The 13,091-nt window shown below is 35.4% G+C and overlaps 1 protein-coding gene across 2 annotated transcripts in view; it reads right to left on the reverse strand.

Annotated features, from left to right (window-relative positions):
- The window catches only part of LOC138707406 (dual specificity protein phosphatase CDC14AB-like), a 140,675-nt gene extending 130,033 nt beyond the window's left edge, over positions 1-10,642 (reverse strand). The window contains exon 1 of one of the 2 annotated variants that reach the window (XM_069836788.1): positions 9,878-10,642. In XM_069836788.1, the coding sequence (XP_069692889.1) occupies positions 9,878-9,926 (49 nt within the window). In that variant the 5' untranslated portion in view covers positions 9,927-10,642. The remainder of the gene's footprint in view (positions 1-9,877) is intronic. The other variant, XM_069836789.1, reaches the window with a different exon arrangement.
- Between the last annotated feature and the right edge of the window lie 2,449 nt (positions 10,643-13,091).

The raw sequence follows: 13,091 nt of genomic DNA on the forward strand, positions 1-13,091 counted from the left end.
TCATCATTCCCTTGATAGGTATTAATGCTCCAGGCCCTTCATGTGTAAAACAACCCCAAAACATTACTTTGGGGGGGGGGGGTATTTGGGTGCTTGTTGGAGATGAGCTGCTGTTACTTTTTCGGATCCTTTCCGTACGTAAGAAACACGGTGGCCGTGGACCTCGAAATGAGACTCATCGGAAAAAAGTACATTCTTCCAGTCATTCACTGTCCAGTGTTGATGTAATTTTGCCCACATTAAGCGTTTTTTGCACATAACAGGGGTTAGCAGTTGCTTCTTAATAGGCTTACGAGCCCTTCGTCCAGCTTCCAAAAGCCTACGCCGCACTGTTGTGACGTGAATATTCGCCCCAGTGGTCGCCATTAACTCGCGGGTTAAGTCGACAGCAGTTAGTCTAGATTTAATTTACTTTTCCTGACAATTAAACGATCATCTGCAGGTGAAATCTTCCTTTTCCGGCCACAGTTTCCTTTTTTCTGGGGTGTGATGGATCCAGTCTCCCTGTATCGTTTTATGATCGAATTAACAGTAGCCAAACCGATGTGACATTCTGCAGCAATTTGCCTCTGTGTCATAGAAGAATGCTCTGCTAATGTTATAGTTTTAGACCGTTTTCGTGGACTTGTATCCATATGTGAAGACGACAGAATGTACACAGGATTGCAGTATTAAGTCTTCAACACAAATGAAATGCTTATAAGTACAAAACGACAGGCAAAATGTCACATATTATAAAAAAAATAACGACAGACCTTCAACAATGGAATTACACGTACTACAGATGTCAATTAAAGCTGTATGAGCAGCTGTGAGGCCAACAATGACAGAAAATGTAAAAATATGTCGTGTTCGGATTAATTTGCACGCTACTGTATATATATATATCGTTAAGTTAGGTTTTATACATATCTCCTTCATTGATATAGCGTGTTATTTCCTTTATTTTCATTTTTGTCTTTTTCGTGAATAGTGATTAGAAGTAAAAAAAGAATGAAACAAACACATTACTACTGCTATTATTATTATTATTATTATTATTATTATTATTATTATTATTATTATTATTACTATTACCATTTTCTCTCTCTCGTTTCCATTATTGCCTGCTCTTCAGGAATATTTTGAATGCCAAATGTTTCTACAATGCATAACAAAATGGGCCTAATAGTATGAGATCTCTTTTCATGGTGAGGTTATGACTGCACATGAACTAGAGACAGTAGATGTATTCTTACCGGCGTGAAAATATATATTACCGGTATCAAAACAGTAATGATTATATCAACATCAAGATAAATCTTATCTCAAAATACAGGTAGTCTACAAAAATCAAAATCATTTTAAACGCAATGTAATTATGGAATCTGCTTAGAAGGCAGGCACGTGAGGTCTCTCAATGCTAATTTAAGATAGTTATGCCTACATTAGATTGTAGTTTAATATTATCATCTAAGCTAAAAAATTCGTTTCAATAATAAAAAAATAGTTTATATAGGCATATCTACCTACATATCACTTCATCGAATTGAGGTTATAAATATACGAATGTTACTACAGAAATATCTGAACTATAATATTATATATATTAATGTATGGTACCTATCTGTAGCATAGAATTTTAATGCAGTCAATAACTGTATTACTGGAGGCGCTGGCAAACCTCTATTATTCGTTTTTGTCAACCATTCATCGAAAATATAAGCAATCTCAGTAAGTTTCTTTATCAGATTGGAACTGTTTTTTAAATTCTATATCATTATAAAATTCCACGGGATTGTCTTTAGGCCTATCTCTAATGTAGCGCTTTTGTACGTTGTCCACATTGTGCCATCTCTTCCGCACGTTCTAATAATCGACAACTTCCAAGACGTCCGCCATTTTTCTACAAAGTGTCACTTTCGGCTCAAAGTGTGGTCGGAACTACACTTTCATCCAAAGTGTTCCTTTGCACCAAAGTGTCGACTGTGCAACGGAAAAGTGATACTTTGCGTCTTCCAAAGGACACTTTAATCGAAAGTGTCGACTATGAATACCAGCCTTAATAACTCATTGAATCTAAAATATTTTTCATTATCCTACTTAGTCATTATTGTAACATCTGCGTCTCGTAGAGTAGCGGTAGTGTGTTCGCTTAATGATTCGAAGGTTACGAGTTTGAGCCTTGTTCAATTTATCACTTTATTTTATTATCGTTCGTTAGCGATATAAAAAATATTCAAGTTATTATTTGTATTCTGTTATCGTTCTTTAGCGATATACATAATAGGCCTATTCAAGGTATCATTTATTTTTTTTTATTTTATTGGGTTATTTTACGACGCTGTATCAACATCTTGGTTATTTAGCGTCTGAATGAGATAAGGTGATAATGCCGGTGAAATGAGTCCGGGGTCCAGCACCTAAAGTTACCCAGCATTTACTCGCATTGGGTTGAGGGAAAACCCCGGAAAAAACCTCAACCAGGTAACTTGTCCCGACCGGGAATCGAACCCGGGCCACCTGGTTTCGCAGCCAGACGCGCTGACCGTTACTCCACAGGTGTGGACAGTTATCATTTATATAATGCTATTGTTCTTTAGTGATATAAATAAAATTGAAATCCTCATTTATATTCTGTTACAGTTCTTTAGCATATAAATAATATTCAAGTTATTATTTATATTGTCATCGTTCTTTAGCGATATAAATAATAGAAATTTAATGTTAGGTTATGAACAATAGTCCTACTGCTGCATAATGCAAGCGTAATTTTTTTCTTCTTATATTATTACATTATAATATCCTGTAACACAAAATCGAAATGAGTGACGAGGATTTGAATCTGAGACGTTCACATCTAAATTCTGACGTTCTTCCGACTTAGCTACGGGGGCACAAGTGAAAGAGCATATGCGGAAAAATTGGTCCAATCCCCCTCCAAGACGTCCTTATGATCTGTAAAAGCTCGTCCAGGATGCCTGGGATGTTGTGACTGAGAACAGTCGCTATTTGAAGAGACTAGTCAATTCTATGTCCACTCGACAGCAAGATATGATCGAGATGGAAGGAAGATGGACTAAATACTGAATCGTGGATTTTTGTTTTGGTTTTTTTTGTTTTGTTTTGTTTTGTTTTGTTTTGTTTTTTTTTTTTTTTTTGAACTTTTAACTGTTTGAATTTCCTACGGCAGACGCCAGTAAGTTTGTTTTATTTATGCCACGAAAGATAATTTTGTTGAGAATAAAATCTTTCTTTCTTTCCATTTTCAGTCATAATGTCATAATAAATAATGTTAAAGTCACGGCAAATGGCATTCATGAACCTGATGTTAATTGCTAAAACAGTCATAAAAAAGACAGGAGCAATTATATTCTCTTTCCCTCTAAAAAAAACATAAAAAGCACTAGATTGCGTTCGAACGCACGACCTCATGAATACCAGCCCGGAACGCTACCACTACGCTATAATAGTAACATGCAGGACACTTCAATTATAACTGTAGATATCAGGCCACGTGGTCCAACATATAAGATCGCCCGTCTCCGAATTGTAGCCAAAATACCTCAAGGGAACTTAGTTTCTAGAAAGCGGTCACTTTTTCTTTTGACAGCTGTACAGTCTTAGAAAAAAGTTTCGTCGCACATATACTTTATAAGTTCAAAAACGGAGGCAGTGCGCATGATCAGACATACAACGAAAGAAAATTAATGTTATTACCTCAACTAGTCCTCTTGTGAACCAGGTCGCACGTCCTCTGATCATGCGCACTGCCTCATTTCTGGGACTTAACGAAGTATTTGTGCGACAAAACTTTTTTCCAAGACTGTACATTGAAAAAACACGCACGCTCGCAAACACACATAAACAATTATCTAAATCAAGAATAAATACTTGAAGTCACATTACTAATTACGCTTAGACGTAAAGACTTCCAATAACGACAAAAATTTCAACTGAATTTGAGGATAAACTTTAGTGACACAAGTACACACACTTTAATTTTGTTCGTGTGTCACGCATTTTTTTCTTGTAGAATTTGTACATAAACCGAAATGTTGCCCATATAAGAAGTTGATTATTACGTGATGTGTCTCACTTTTCCATTTATGAAACATTAAAAAATGAAGTGGTTTTGAAATATATAAACAAATGTTTATTTGAGCATGACACGAACTCTCAACCTTTCTTTGTAATGACGGTAATCAAGCATGAAATAATCACTGTGTTACGGTTTCTATGCAGTATAATTATTAGCAAAGTTCAGCACTTCATTAACTGAATTTAACGTACAGAAGTAATGACTTATTTGACTTAAATTTGCATTCAAATAAAAAAATTTCGCGCTCTTAAACCATACACTTCTTTATGCTTTTTCTCCCACATAATTTAAGCTTTGTTACGCAATCAGTGTTGTCAGATTTAAAAAATTCGGATCATAACGAAAAAAATGGCATATAATATACAGAGATTCGTCAGATTTTTCTTTTTCGTGGAAATGGCGCATTTTCATGAAATGAACCTGCATTCTTTTAAACTCCACATTATCTTGTTTTTTGCTTGTAAATTGAGTTAATCTGCTTTATGTCTACGTTTGCATAGATCAACTCATTGAATTGTTTATGCTCGTAAACTGAATCAATCTGCTTGCCATGTATTGCATAATTTTGTATAGCTCAACTGATGAACTGTTTAGGGTCGTAAATTAAATTGATTTGCTCGCTATAGGCTTATTATATATATTTTTGTTTAGTTCAATTGCTTGCTACGCATTGTATATTCTTTTGTATAGTTCAAGTAATGTATTATTGTATATTCTTGTAGTCACTGGCGTAGCTCAGCAGTCTCACTTGCCTGCTGGTCTGAGCTGCACTCAGGCTTTGGTTAGATTCCCGTTTGGGTCGATTATCTGGTCAGGGTTTTACCGAGGTTTTCTCCAAACGTAAGGTAAATGTCAGGTAGGCTAATCTATGGCGAATCATTGACCTCACCTCACCTTAAAGCTTCAATTATAATTTAAGTTCTATGGAATACAGTAAATGAAATTCCCTTTTCACCTCCACTGTCATAAATATTTTCTTCTTTAATTGTAATACTGGCACTGTCCAAAAAATGTTTTTTTCAAGAATGATTGGATCCCTTGTTTTTTTTATTAAGTTTACATTAATTTTATCTTTTGAATGATATACTACTGCTTAGCGCCCCTTAATAGATACACAAAAACTCTCTACAAATTTTGCAATAAGCTCTCAAATCGACAGGTCCCTTACACAACAAATTAATAATTCAATGAAGAGTTCAACCATTGGTCATTAAACTTAGTTTTCTTTGAATTCATAATTATTACTGTTTACACAAATTAAACCTAGAACAAACAGAACTGAATTAAAAGATGCGAATGTCAGTAGTCAAATTAGTGAAACAAAAGAAAATTAGAATGTCGCCCTTTAAGACAGTTTCTTCTAGCTGCTAAGAACTAACGGACAATACAATATAGGCCTTACAATTCATTAACAGCTCTAGGCAACTACAGTATTGGAACATTAAACATAACAGCAAATAAATGGAATGTTTACCGACAGAATACTGATAAATTCCAGCTGACAGCAGTAAACGGATACTTTTCTTCATGAATCTTCATTATTCATCTTACTTACAGTTGCGCAATTTTTAAAGCACTGCACATCAAAATCCCTGACTTTTCTGCAAACAAGAACCAATTTCCCAGTCTTTTAACATACTTCAAATAATTTCCCTAAGTGATTTACTGTAACAAATAATTTCCGACTTTCTCTCACTTTCCAGGTCTGTGTGAACCCATAGCACCTGAAAAGGGACATTTCGAGAAGCTTCTACAAACTGCAACTTACTCGCTTACTCGGTACTGGTACTGTTTTTGATTTTGTGACCCAGTAGTGTGGAAAAATGTAATTGTACTGTAGCAGTATTACACCTTGGTACTGATGGAACCTGTAAGTATTCCATATGTTTACTGGACAATATTTTGATTCTGGTTTATCATACTGAAAAGAAAACACAGCAATCGCAACCTTATCAAGAAGCCTTCCTGGGCTCAGTATGAAGGTCAGCATTCACATAAATGAAAACATGAACACACTTCTCCTGCAGCTAGGACTCTCTTTCGAACAGGGGCAGTGGCATTTCCCCTAAGGTTCTAGCCATGCGTGCGTGCGTGCGTGCGTGTGTGTGTGTGTTACTCGAAAAGAATATCATATAAAAATGCGTCCTATTCTCAATATTTTCTAACTCCTAATTTTCGATTACTACACACACCTAAACTGGGCTCTAACCTTAGAGGAAATACCACTGCCCCTCTTCGGGTGCGCGCCCTCATTTTATTTTCTTATTGAGTGTGTACTTATTTCTTTTTCCTTCCTTTCCCCTTTTTGTTCTCTTTATCAGCCGATAAATTTTATTATCATAGCCTTTTTATCGTGAATTTTATTTAATTTTCGTATTTATTTTCTTTTTTAGTATTATTTTATTACATTTCCTTTTGATATATTCTTCCTTACGTGTTTCCATATTAACCATTTGTACTAAATGAGTTGCTTTCACTATATTCCAATGTATTTTACTTTCTTTTTTTTTTCTATTATGGTATTATTTTCATGTTGTTTAGTGTCGATTTTATTATGCTATTATTATTATTTTTTTTTAATATGTTAATATTCTGTTCTTTAACTTTTTGTTAAATTTTAACTGCTTGTATACTTTGTGACCTGGTAGAGTTTAAGAGAAGGCCCTATGGCCTTAACTCTGCCAGTATAAATAAAGAATTATTATTATTATTATTATTATTATTATTATTACTACTACTTATTGTAACATTTTTAACACACACAAGATACAGTCCTTCTAATAACGTATCATATCACATTGTCTTATCACAGAAATGTGTGTACAAAACTCTCTCCATTAAAAGTACGCTCACCAACTTCTCTCCAACTGTTACACTTCGGAAATAAGTACATAGAATTAGCTTAAATCACTGGAAGTTAAACCAAAGTATATTATCCTGAAATATTTTACATTCCTCCTAGGACACCTGTACTCTAATAAAACAATTCTGTCAGGGGAAATGTATTTTTAGTAAAACATAGTTCCAGTTATCTCTACCCTGCAGCCAGGAATAATGTTCAATCCTAGCGGGAATTACCACCATAATATAATTATTACAGTAATTAAAATCTTAATCTTAACATTACAACTAAGCAACGTTGCTTAAGCGTGAATGGCTCACATTGTTTTCGGCAGCTAAAAAACCGCGACCTCTCTCAACTAAGTCATGAAAATGGACATAAATTGCTGCGGATTGTTGAGCATGGACTCACTTCCTCGGAGCCTCATGTTCTCCTGACTCTTATTCTAGACACTGAAATTAATTTGACTGAAGAAATTATTCTACTAAAACAGAATATAATTTGCGCCAATGCCCAATTTTCAAAATAATAAAATTATGATTTTCATTGATAACAATTTGAAGAAAAACTAGTATACACAAAAGTATTGGAAACACTGTGTGAAATGTAACTTAAAATGAAGTACAGGCCTATGTTACAGTGAGGCATAATTATTACAGTTTAAGCTTGGGTATTTCTCCAGAAAATCTACACCAAAAAAGCCACATCTTACTTCCCCCTCTATTAATGTCCAATATAATGATTATGGTCCATTTCTCTAGTACTGCGACCAGGAACTCTGAAGTGTGATATTGGTGACAAGTATGAACGAGGATGCTCCAACAGTGCATTTGTTTATACAAGTATCAAGCAATTTTTAGGTTCAAAGTATTCGTGGTTGCTAACTAAAACAACGTATTTATCACTACATACGTGTCACACAAGCCAGTGGAGTAAAAGTGGGTACTCAAAAATGAATTTGCTTCCTATAGTGTAGCTTTTCTGGGGGAATACCAATACTGGGTTTTCTATAGCACGAAATACTGAAGGTTTTTTGACGAAAATTTTTCAAAGGAAAGGTGGTTTGGCATATGGAGATTTCATATAGGACGTCAGTTGACTTGAAAACATATTAGAAAATAGGTAAAAACTGGAAAGAATTTAGGCCTATTGTTGTAGTTAACCTAAAAGTGATTTAACACGTCAAATAAAGAGAACGCTAATGGAGCTAAATGATAGCTGCGAGCAGTATGGAATGAAGATAAATGCCAACAAGACGAAGACCACGGTCATAGGAAGAAAAGTAAAGAGGGTAAATTTGCGAATTCTAAATGAGGCAGTAGAGCAAGTGGACAGCTTCAAATACTTAGGATGTAATACAAGCTGTAACACGAGCTGCTGCCATGAAGTCAAAAGGAGAATAGTAAAGGCAAAGAAAGCTTTTAATAGGAAAAGGAACATCATCTGCGGACCTCTGGAGAAAGAACTAAGGAAAAATCTAGTGAATTGCTTTGTATGGAGTGTAGCATTGTATGGGGCAGAAACATGAACATTACTGTACGACGAAGTGAAGAGCATCAACTAGAAGCATTTTTAATGTGGATATGGAGAAGAATGGAGTGTGTGAAGTAGACAGGCAGAATAAGAAACGAAGTTGTGTTGCAAAGATCTGGTGAAGAAAGAATAGTATACCTTCCATAAACTGATTGAACGGAAATGCGCGTTTCGTATTAATTTTGAAATGTTTCATTCATTCATAGTGTTCTGTCCAAGGACAGGTATTTCACTGCAAACCCAGCATTCTCCAGTCTTTAGTATTTTCTGCCATCCTCTTAGTATCTGCGTATGATCTACATATCTTAATGTCGTCTATCATCTGATATCTTCTGCCCCCGAACTCTTCTCCCGTTCACCATTCCTTCCAGTGCATCCTTCAGAAGACAGTTCCTTCTCGGGCGCGCTTCCGAACAGGGGCAGCGGTATTTCCTCTAAGGTTACAGCCCAGTTTAGGTGTGTGTATTAATCGAAAATTTGGGGCTAGAAAATATTGAGAATAGGACGCATGTTTATATGACATTTTTTTTTTTCGATTACTACTGTATATACAGTCGACCTGGTTGGCGAGTTGGTATAGCGCTGGCCTTCTATGCCCAAGGTTGAAGGTTCGATCCCGGGCCAGGTCGATGGCATTTTAGTGTGCTTAAATGCGACAAGCTCATGTCAGTAGATTTACTGGCATGTAAAAGAACTCCTGCGGGACAAAATTCCGGCACATCCGGCGACGCTGATATAACCTCTGCAGTTGCGAGCGTCGTTAAAATAAAAACATAACATTGATTACTACACACACACACCTAAACTGGGCTCTGCTGCCCCTGTTCGGAAGCGCGCTATTTGAAAACTAACAGACAATAAAAACAGAAATGGTCTCTTTTTTTTTGGTTCTTTCAAAAGTTAATCAAACGAAAAGGACGAAATGATTCCTGCAAAGAAACTCTTCTTTTACAATAAGTTTTGTAAGTCCATGTTCAATATTTTGTGAAGAAATGCTTTAATATGTAACAAATGATTGGGACACATCCTTCTAAATTCAAACAGCATAATACAAAGAAAATGAGTATGCGTAAAACGATTCCCATGACGAGAACAGTGATAAACACGTAGGCTATATACACATATGCAATTTGGTAGGCTTTTTATATTTTGGAGTTGTGTAACAAAAAAAAAACGAGTTCCAAACAAATATGGGAGCCCAATTACTTTCCTTCTTATTTATCAGTAACGTGTATAGTAGCATATCAGTAAAGAGAGATGGGGGAAATTTCAGTATACGGATACCTCACTCACAACAATTATCTTAAAATACTAAAAAGATCAGGATGGATATAATAAAATCAAAAAATTACAGGTTGCATAATTTGAAAGGTACCATAAAAAATTAATATAATTTTGTAGAATACTTGCAACCACCTTACCTTTAACATATTCAGAAGCACAAACCAAAACTTCATTGCCTTCATCCATGATAGAACCGTGTATTTCACTTTCAATAAAATGTTACTTTGAACCCTATATGACTTCCTAAAAACACATAATTCATACGACACCTTCTTCCAGAGATACGTACAAAGCTTCTCACTACTGAATACGTTATCACACGAAGATCCATGTAATAAAAAAACCAACAATTAAAGTCAGTAAAGTTCATTACATAACCACAAACGATATATCAGGCCCTTAAATTACCGCTCATTTCAATAAACCTCTAAAAATTTTCGGGCCATTTTCAGTCTTTTGTGAACTGTATACAGATGAAACCATTTTCACAGAGTCAAACCATTAACTAGACAGAAAAAAGAATAGCAAAAAACGTTCACTGCTAAAATAATTCACAAACTTCCCACAGTTTTGCAATGTCCTGCAGTTTGACAATAATTCGGATTTGCCGGGAGATGAGAGGTAGGCGTACGGTATTATCAGTTCTTGCAAAGAACGAGGCCTGAACGTACGTTCCGAATTAGCAAGTTAATACAGTACTGTCACGTATATTGACCCATATTTCGTCTTTACACAACAACTCGTTCAAACAGCAGGTATATTAACAAAGTACTATCGTAATACCTTCCAACAACATTTACTTAAGGACCTCAAATCTCAACTGCCATGTCTTTTTCAATGTATACAAAAATCACGTGGGATCTAGCAAACCAATCATACGCGAAGAGACTAACGGACTTCTCCATGCAGCTAAATGACCCGCCCTCTGTTATTAACATACTCATCGGAAATGTAGGTTAGCATAGACATAATAAATGCTTTTTACTATACAAAATACCGCAAGTGCCAAATAAATTATTTTCATGCTACATAAATTATCTTTTTTATAATAATGATGCGTAAATTCACTACAATTTCATTCTACAAACAGATGTGGACGACACCTTTCGGCCACAAGCAATATTAACTATTTAGAGCACAAGAACATCGATTCTTTGAGAAGTTTCATAGCAACTAGTACCAACTTTCGGCACCAGTTGGAAAATTCTGTCATCTCACCAGAATACGTTATAGACGAGAGGTGTTATACATTATATATTTTACTGTGTCGCAATTTATTTTTATATACGCTACAAAACCATGAAAACTACATTCTTAATGACAGAAGGTTGTAAAACAGCAACGGTTTTGTGGGTAAAACTAGCCCAAGAGTTGCTTAATGCAACAACATGCAAGAGGATTCTCTGATTATATAGTTTGTTTCTACCAACGAGTTAGAAAGTCTCTTTCTATCTCGTTGGTTTCTACTAGAGATGGGAAAAGTTGTTATTTTCTCGTAACAGTTCCAACTGTTCCAGTTCCACGAAAATACAGGGATCCAAATAACAGTTCCAAAATAACAGTACCGCCATATATTACTGTATATAGCCTACGCAGAAATTAGCTCCACAGCACCGGTTCGAATCTCTCTCCTCCAGTGTTTCTACAAAATTTATTTATTTTAAAACCCTTTAGTCAAGTAGTTTATGCAAACATTTGTGAAAAAAAGGCAAAAGTATAAGTCGAGTTCCATGAGAAAGTCCAGAAGTCATACTGACAGTATTGACACCACGAAACCAGTTACGTTATATTTATGCACGACGTCAGTTCAGAATTAAAAGTTAGTATTGATTTTGTCCGTGAATATTGTTAAAAGTAGCCAGATCTAGTGACAAAGTCGCTAAATTGACAACACTGCAGCAGCGGTTGTCATAATGTAGTTCAATACACGGCCGACTTGATGCTAGCTTCGCTGCCCCTTTGAAAGCGAAGGGAGCATCACGTCGGCCGTGTTCCATAACATCGAGTATATTGTAACATGTAACAGCTATTATAACGTCTTTGGTATTTCGTACTAGCTCAGAGCAACACTATTATTTTGGAACATGGTGTTCCAAGGTGCTGTTACTTTTTGGAACAGTTCCAAGCAAGGAACGGTTCCAAAATAACTGTTACGTTATTTTTTCCCCACCTCTAGTTTTTACAGAATCTAAAGCAGTTTCCCACAGCAATGAGCATGCGCACATTCACTTTATCTTGCAGCGATAACTTCAAACTCTACTTGCTGATTAAAGTCTGCCGTTCTTGCAGCATATCAAACGATCAGTACGTCACCAAACCACCACAGTGTAGTATATACAGTCACGAAGCTCAATACTTAAGAAATATGCAGCCTGAGATAGTTGCTAACCACCAGGATCGCTACTATCGCCTCATCACAGACACTTCCCAGCAGACGATAAAATGTATTGTACTTTCGATATCGTGTTCTTTTGAAAAAATTAACACCTTCCTTCCACTATTGAAATATGAAATACTTAAGGTTTATGTATTATTTTCATAAGGTATATATTGTTTTCCTCGTTTTAACCGTGACAACGCTTTTTAGTTCTTTTAAGCACTCTGGTTATTGTACTGTGTTCATGTTTAGTGAATGATTTTAGATAAGGGCCCAAATAGCAATAGTAGCTGACGCGCCCTTTTTTTTAAACCCCACTAAAGTATATATTATATTTTATAAACTCATCTTCTTGGATCTTTCGGAAGAAGGAAAACTCTGACCTCTTTTTCTTACAATTTATAGTACTACAAACGTCTCCTTGTCCCATATTATTATTCAAATTATTGTGTTTTAGCCATTTACAGTTATTACAACCGATAACGAACATTTCACAGTTTACACAACTTTTCACAACAATGCGAAATACGGCACAGTCAATGCCTTTTCGGTCTAGATCAGGGGCCCGTTTCTCAAAACTCATGGACTAGTAATACTAGTCTCTACAGTAGTAATATTAGTTTATTTTACAAGTCTGTGTTCCTAGAAACTACAAGAGTAAAGTAGTAGTTACCAGTTCACAGACTAGTAATATTGATCGATTTCACCAGTTCATAAATGATCCTGTTTCTCAAAATGCTAATCTAGTTGATTATACTAATATTCAACAGGAATATTCCTACACGACTCTAAAGACAGGTGATTTCTATATTAACATTTACCAGTGGAATCTTTCTCAAATAATCAAAACAAAATATTGTAGTTATTTTTTAAATATATGTGATTTAGTGATTCCGATTGAAGTAGTAAAGAAGTTGTTGTGAGAAGAGCTAAAATTATATCGAGAAAGAACAATTATTATTCATTTCAGGGAG

The sequence above is a fragment of the Periplaneta americana genome, chromosome 10, assembly GCF_040183065.1.
Source record: "Periplaneta americana isolate PAMFEO1 chromosome 10, P.americana_PAMFEO1_priV1, whole genome shotgun sequence".
Lineage (NCBI taxonomy): Eukaryota > Metazoa > Arthropoda > Insecta > Blattodea > Blattidae > Periplaneta > Periplaneta americana.